The 7,472-nt window shown below is 37.5% G+C and overlaps 1 protein-coding gene across 2 annotated transcripts; it reads left to right on the top strand.

Moving 5' to 3' along the window:
- Nucleotides 1-1,778: 1,778 nt before the first annotated feature.
- Nucleotides 1,779-7,401, top strand: LOC106343907 (probable WRKY transcription factor 58). 2 transcript variants are annotated; one of them, XM_013783269.1, is made up of 12 exons: nt 1,779-2,301; nt 2,596-3,152; nt 3,500-3,649; nt 3,766-3,944; nt 4,547-4,989; nt 5,091-5,375; nt 5,456-5,773; nt 5,866-6,096; nt 6,202-6,302; nt 6,388-6,490; nt 6,562-6,939; nt 7,022-7,401. In XM_013783269.1, the coding sequence occupies exons 1-12, from the start codon at nt 1,921-1,923 to the stop codon at nt 7,145-7,147; spliced, it is 3,252 nt and encodes a 1,083-aa protein (XP_013638723.1). In that variant the 5' UTR covers nt 1,779-1,920; the 3' UTR covers nt 7,148-7,401. The 2 variants fall into 2 exon arrangements, with proteins under 2 accessions (XP_013638723.1, XP_013638722.1); XM_013783268.1 differs by lacking the exons at nt 4,547-4,989; nt 5,091-5,375; nt 5,456-5,773; ... (3 more) ...; nt 6,562-6,939; nt 7,022-7,401 and having other exon boundaries at nt 2,599-3,152; nt 3,766-4,202.
- The last annotated feature ends 71 nt before the right edge of the window (nt 7,402-7,472 follow it).

The following is a 7,472-nucleotide window of genomic DNA, read 5'->3' as shown; positions in this document are numbered from 1 at the left end:
GTTTTTGAACCTACTATATATCAAATATATATTTTATGGCTCTTGTATTTATTTGCAAATTGCAGATTATGTTCTACATGACATAAATAACGTAGGCAAGTTGGTCCTTGTGTGTTTGGCTAGAAAATGAATGAGGGGGAATTCTTATTGGCTATTCCATTTATCACATTTAATTCCCACCTGTAAAATTATTGACCTTTACTTAGCAAAGAAAACCAACCCGCCCGCCTCCCTTCGTAAAGTTAAGTTCATGCATACAATTCCGTTCTAACAAAAGACAGCAATTAACATATTTTCCTGTGAATCAATATGTGAAAAGTGGATATTTTAAAGAGAGCATATTTCAAGGAAACACATTGATATATGATTTGTTCAAAGTAAAATTGTTAAGATTGTTAAGTCTTAACATTGCGTAATTCTAAAAGGTTGGTTCACATATCTACTTCATCTGCAGTGTCAAGTAGTTAAATCCAAAGTTACGATGCATAGAGTAAGTATTGGACTGTGTAGGAGACTGTAGCTTTGCGTAGACTATAGAGCCACAATGGGACACTTGTTTATTAGTGCATGTTGGACTATATACAGGTACACGTTCATTTAACCTAAAAAGTGTATTTTGTCGCGTTTTGGTGGATGCCTTGCCAGTGGCGGACCCAGCAGTTATATTAACATGTGTCATAATTTTCTTTTTTTTTTAAATATTCACAACAAAAATGTTAAATGGAGGGTTAAGGGGTGTCAACCCTTTAGCAAATAAATACCCGTTGGATTGATGACTCTAATACAATTTTCAATACAAAAACAATTGTTTTTATCATTTTACCTGTGTCAACTGACACCCCAAATCCTTTACTTTACTGGGTCCGCCTTTGTGCCTTGCAGTGCCGGTCTTATGAGGCAAACTTCACACAATTTTCAATCATGTATATATATTTAAATGAGATACATTTACGTGACGGATATTGGTATTATCGTATTCCGTTAACCTGTAAATCAAATCTTTTGAATGGAAATTGATAAAGTAACTTTGATAAAGTTACTTTTTAACATGTTACCAAAAAAAGAGAAGAAGTAAATTTTGAGAATGAAAAAGTATAATACAAAATAAAATAGAGCAAGCAATTTATAACTTTGAACATGAAAATAATTCCTTATTTTTGTCACTAAATTTGCAAAACAACGGAGAACCCACATATATTAAAATGGCGGTTGATAAAACCATGTAAAATCACAAAATCATTTCAAGAAATTATCATTCCAGGAGTTACTCATCAAAACTAGCCTCTGTATCTTCTCATCAATAATTATTGTGGTTTTAGATTTGAGATATTAATATGGATTATTATAGAAGACTCGTATACGAATTAATAATAAACATGTCTACCAAGTGAGACAGCTTTCAGCCATATTTTAAGTATATTGGTTATCCTTTACTGAGATAATTAACAACTCTAGAAAGGAAGAAGTCTAGTAAACATTCTAATTTTTGTTAACCCATAAAAAAGTACCATATGTTATGCATAACTACAGATAGCATCACGTTGACAAAGAACATATAAGATGACTTTTACAAGTTAACCACCATCAACATGGTAATCCAATCAAGCTTTCATACAAAAGAAAATGCAAGTGGGATTATTTCCCTTATTTTTCCATAGTACTAATAAAAAAACTTAAATATGATGAAATTCGGAATAGAGAGATTGGACTATAATAAATTAGTACTAGTAATATAACTATTATAAATTAAAGAAATTCCATCTTTATCCCGCAGAGACTTTTGAACACCAATGTCAAGGCTGCACGAAATCGATCTATTGGAACAGAAGACTCTTGTCTTTTTGTATCTCTCTATATATTTACACACACAAAGTAATATCAGTATCTAGAGAGATTTAAAGATCAAGTTTTAAATAAGAAATGGCTGTAGGGGATGATGTATCTTCGATGAGAACAACGACGTTAGTCGCTCCAACAAGACCCACGATCACAGTTCCTCAGAGACCACCGGCGATCGAAACGGCGGCGTACTTTTTAGGAGGTGGAGATGGTCTTAGTCTAAGCCCAGGCCCACTTTCTTTTGTGTCGTCTTTGTTCGTTGATAGCTTCCCTGACCTCTTGACTCCGGATAATCAAAGGACAACATCATTTTCTCAGCTTCTCGCCGGAGCTATGTCGGTGTCTCCCGGTAGTGGACGTTCTACGGCGGGGATGATCGCCGGTGGAGGACCGTTGTTTACAATTCCTTCTGGTTTCAGCCCTTCTAGTCTTCTCACCTCTCCAATGTTCTTTCCTCCTCAGGTAATCAAATATACTCTTCTCTGTGGCTTAGGTAATTACTTATTTATTGTTCTTAGTTAATAATTAAATGATATACTCAATCCTATCATATTTTGCTAATTGTTGAGTTTCATATAGTTAGTTACTAACAATACCCAAGATTCTCAACTTTTTAGACTTGAAAACCCAACTATTTAGACTTGGTATTATTATTAGTAGTAGTAAGTATCAAATGAACATTATTCTTATAAATTTATCTTTTTACCTTAATAATATCAACTATATCCATAGTATGATACCTAATGGCTAATGCAGCAGTCACCTACTCAAACCGTCTTTGTTCAACCGCAGTCGCAACCAAAACGACCAGACTCATTTCCTAACCAAATGCCGCCATCGACATCCACGACCGTTCATGGCCGTCGATCATGTAAAGCTCCGCAAGCCGATCGTTATAATAATCCGGCGGCGAATAACAACAATACTAACCGGTCTTATAATGTGGTGCACGTTGATAAACCGGCGGATGACGGCTATAACTGGAGGAAGTACGGCCAAAAGCCTATAAAAGGGTGTGAATATCCGAGGAGTTATTATAGATGCACACATGTTAATTGTCCGGTTAAGAAGAAAGTTGAACGGTCATCAGATGGACAGATCACTCAGATCATTTACAAAGGTCAACATGACCACGAGAGGCCTCAGAACCGCCGTGGCGGTGGTGGTGAACTTAGAGGTTCCGGCGAAATTGGTGATATTCATTACATTGGTGGTGTAGGACATATGGAGTCTAGTGATGATAGCGGTTATGCTAATGATCATGACAATGATAATGATGATGACAATGAAGATATTCCAGCTTCAAAGATAAGGTACAGTAGAAAGAACATATAAATAAGATAATAGTCATGACATGTTGCACATAGATAGAAAGAAGATGGATAATATTTAGTTACAAAAAAAGAAAAGATGAATAATATTTCTATAGCAATTGCAAAATACATATATCACATGCAGACTACAAATTATTAGTAGTGTCTTATTTTCAGTCCATGATAATAATCTCGATTTATGATTGAAAATATTATATGCATATTAAGCAGAACATATCTCTAATTTGTAGTGCGTCAATAATCAAATTAATTATTAGTTTAAGTTGCATGCAGTTTGTAATATCTTCAATGGCGTAATTAAGTAAACATTTTAATTGGGATTGTAGAAAAATTGACGGAGGTGTGTCGACAACTCACCGTTCCGTGACCGAGCCAAAGATCATCGTTCAGACAAGAAGTGAAGTCGACCTCCTCGACGATGGTTATAGGTGGCGCAAGTACGGACAAAAGGTTGTCAAAGGAAACCCCCATCCGAGGTAATATCTAGTCTTACTTATTGAGTACATATCTGTAGAAATAATTCGATTATGGAACATTATATAACTCGTTTTCTTGTTTTGTTGACATCTCCTTTTATTTTGGTGAATATTAGGAGCTACTATAAGTGTACAACTGCGAATTGTACGGTACGTAAACATGTAGAGAGAGCTTCTACGGATGTGAAGGCTGTCATTACAACTTATGAAGGTAAACATAACCATGACGTCCCTGCCGCTAGAAATGGCACCGCCCCAGCAACCCCAGCCACAGCGGGTACGTCCGATCACCATCGTATGAGATCGTTGTCGGGGAACAATGTGCAACAACATATGAGTCCGGTTCTTTTGAGACTGAAAGAAGAGAAATTGGTCATTAATTGACTTTTAAACCGAGGATTGGGGATTGATTTAGCAGCTCGGTTACTGATACTGAACCGGGATACTGCTTAGTGACTTGTAACATGTATGATGTGACTTGAGTGCATGCTTGACCAATGAAAAGAAACTCAAAACCTCTGATAAGTTTTTTGTTTCATTTTTCCTCTTTAAATTGTGAATTCTTTTCTTTGTTGTATTTAATCATTAATTTCCTTTGATTTATTTCTTTTCCTTTATGCTTTCAAAATTTGGTAATTCTCTATTTTCTTCCTCATTTCGTTCTAAGTATACTTAGATATATAATATATATATTTTAAATTACTAAGAAAAATGTAAGATAAAATATTTTGTTTTTATTGTCTCATTCTCTTCCAAAGATTAAGGAAAATTGTCTAATTCTCCGTAATTATCTCAATCTCTCGGATTCTGTTTCTATCTATCTTACATCCAAATATTTGTTTCCTTTAGTTTTCTGTTCTTTCCCCTTTATTTTCGTTTCTTTATGGTCTAATGCAGGGATCGTCCTCCCTGCGTTGGACCCGTTTACCCGTCCCGGGTCGATCCTCACGCCGCCCGGAAACTTTCTGACAATTAGTTCATCCATCATGGGTTGCTTCAACTCCAAGCATTCTTCTCCTCCTCCACGCCCTATCCGCCGCCGTTCAGACACAGCCGCCAACCGAGGCCATCCCCAAAACACCCACAAACCCTATGTTCTTCCCACTCCGCCATCTCACCGCCGTGTCGTCAACTCATCTCCTAAAAAACATCACAATAATGACGATGACGCTCCAAGATCGAAGACGACCGGAGTTAGCCATAGATCGGGATTGCCGCATGGAAATGTAGAGGTTGAGCAGGTGGCTGCTGGTTGGCCATCATGGCTAACCTCCGCCTCACCAGAGGCCGTTCATGGGTTGGTCCCGTTACGTGCAGAGGACTTCGAGAAAAGAGAGAAGGTAATATAAGCATAAAACCCTATAATATTCCTTGCGAGACAAGAAACAAACCTATCCATGAGGTCAACCATTTAATTTCTACCATTTTCAATATATTTTAGATTGGACAAGGGACGTATAGCAACGTGTTCCGGGCTTGTGAGATATCGACGGGACGAGTCATGGCTCTAAAGAAAATAAGGGTTCAAAACTTTGACACAGAAAACATAAGATTCATAGCAAGAGAAATCATGATTTTGAGAAGATTAGATCATCCAAACATCATGAAACTCGAAGGTATCATCGCCTCACGGAACTCAAACAGCATGTACTTTGTGTTTGATTACATGGAACATGATCTTGAAGGCTTATGTTCATCTCCTGACATCAACTTCACCGAGGCACAGGCAAGAATTTAAGACACGTATTGACAAAAAAACATAACGTCTCGTGCAAATAACTAACTCTGTCTTGTTTTTGTTTTCAGATCAAATGTTATATGCAGCAGCTTCTATTGGCAGTAGAACATTGTCATTTACGAGGGATCATGCACAGAGACATTAAAGCAGCAAACATTCTGGTGAATAACAAAGGAGTTTTGAAGCTAGCTGATTTCGGACTAGCCAACATTGTAACACCAAGAAACAAGAATCAGTTAACAAGTCGGGTTGTGACGCTCTGGTACCGTGCACCCGAACTTCTAATGGGTTCCACGAGTTATAGCGTGTCGGTCGATCTTTGGAGCGTCGGATGTGTTTTCGCCGAGATTCTTACCGGAAGACCACCTCTTAAAGGAAGAACAGAGGTGAGAAAGGGACTATAAAGCGATAGATAGAAACTAATTATTTCATATCCATTTTTTATGAGTTTATTTATTGTGGTTTTGTTCTTTTGTAGATTGAACAACTTCACAAGATTTATAAACTATGTGGATCACCAGATGAAGAACTTTGGAGAAATAACAGGCTTCATCCTCAAACTAAAATGTTTGGACAACAACATCAGTACGAAGGTTGTCTGAGAGAAACATTTGAGGAGTTCCCAAAAACAGCAGTTAATCTTCTGGAGAATCTATTTTCTATTGATCCGGAGAAACGAGGAACTGCCTCTTCTGCTCTCATGTCAGAGGTGAGATTAACAAAAACAAACCTAAACGTTAATCAAAATCTAACCAAACTACACATGTATAGATTTTAAACTGACACAACTTGGTCGTATGTGTAATTATTTCAGTACTTTAATACAAAGCCTTACGCTTGTGATCCATCGACGTTACCTAAGTACCCTCCTAACAAAGAAATGGATGCTAAGTACCGTGAAGAACTTCAACGAAGGTTTCAATTCTCACAAACTCTTTATATATATGTGTGTCACTATGTAGTTACGTGTGTTTAAAGATTAAAAGTATTTGATATGCAGGAGAAGAGCAACTATAAAGAAAAGAGATAACTTGGTATCCAAGAAAACGGGGAAATCACGTAGAACAATCAAAGACCCTCTTAGCAAGTTACCAACCCAACAGGTAATGGATTTTAACAAGTGAAGTGACCAACCAATCTCGATCGGTTCTATATTCGTTATTTTTTTTTGCAGGAAACGAAGAAAGAAGCCGAGACAGAGATCACTCTCCAGACGCCATCAGAGACATCTCAAGCGACCACTCGAAGCGAGTTCCCGTACACTGCTCTATCTCAAGCCACGGCGCCGGCAAGCGGGTTCGCATGGGCTGGAGCGAAGAAGAGGAAAGAAAACGACGCAGCTTCGACGCTGACATATAATCAGCCTGCAGGATCTGCGAGCCACGTGAGTGGTATGAGCATGGCTTTTGCTAAGAACACATTCGGGCTAACAATAAACGAGGACAGACCATTTCTTAGGCCACACGTTTCTTTAGACTCCTCTGGTGATATCTTGTTGTACCCTAACGTGCATCACAAGAAAGAAGAAGATAATATGAGTCAACTAAATTCGGTACGACCTAAACTGAGATTATGCTTTTTCATGATTTGGTGCTATGGTATATATGATGATGAGGTCTTTTTTTTTTGGTTAGGATTTGAGGAATGTTGGGGCGAATCCAAAGATTTTTCAAACCAATGGGATGAATGAGATATTAAGGAGAACAGAAAGTGATGCAAGAGTCGCTGTTCGAAGACCGCCACGGATAGAAAGAGGTTAATAACGAAAGAGAGAAAGCTTTACCATTATTCTTTTTAGCCATGTTTTCACTTGGCATCATTTGTAGTCCATAAAATTTAAAAAAAAATCTTTCACAAACAAACCATGTTGGTCTGAAAAGCTTTTGAAATGATGATTTTGTTTCTCTTCATACAAGTTCATTTCCTTGTAGTTTTGAGATGTTGTTGACACACCGTTTAATGTGTTGTGCGCCTGAGAAGATAGTTAGCAGCTCTATATGCACACGTCCGTAATTTTTACAGCTTTTCCTATCCCATCAATAAAACTTGCAAGTCTCATGTGTTCGGAAGTGAAATGATATGGAT

This window comes from Brassica oleracea, chromosome C5, assembly GCF_000695525.1.
Source record: "Brassica oleracea var. oleracea cultivar TO1000 chromosome C5, BOL, whole genome shotgun sequence".
Taxonomy (NCBI): domain Eukaryota; kingdom Viridiplantae; phylum Streptophyta; class Magnoliopsida; order Brassicales; family Brassicaceae; genus Brassica; species Brassica oleracea.
This window is presented reverse-complemented; position numbering and strand designations above follow the sequence as displayed.

Bases quoted from the DNA above. Each gene is read 5' to 3' on its own strand.
- LOC106343907 (XM_013783269.1), top strand. From the start codon at position 1,921: ATGGCTGTAGGGGATGATGTATCTTCGATGAGAACAACGACGTTAGTC. The intron at 3,650-3,765 runs GTAATATCTAGT...GGTGAATATTAG, and splicing joins AAAGGAAACCCCCATCCGAG to GAGCTACTATAAGTGTACAA. The intron at 5,376-5,455 runs GCAAGAATTTAA...TTTTGTTTTCAG, and splicing joins TCAACTTCACCGAGGCACAG to ATCAAATGTTATATGCAGCA.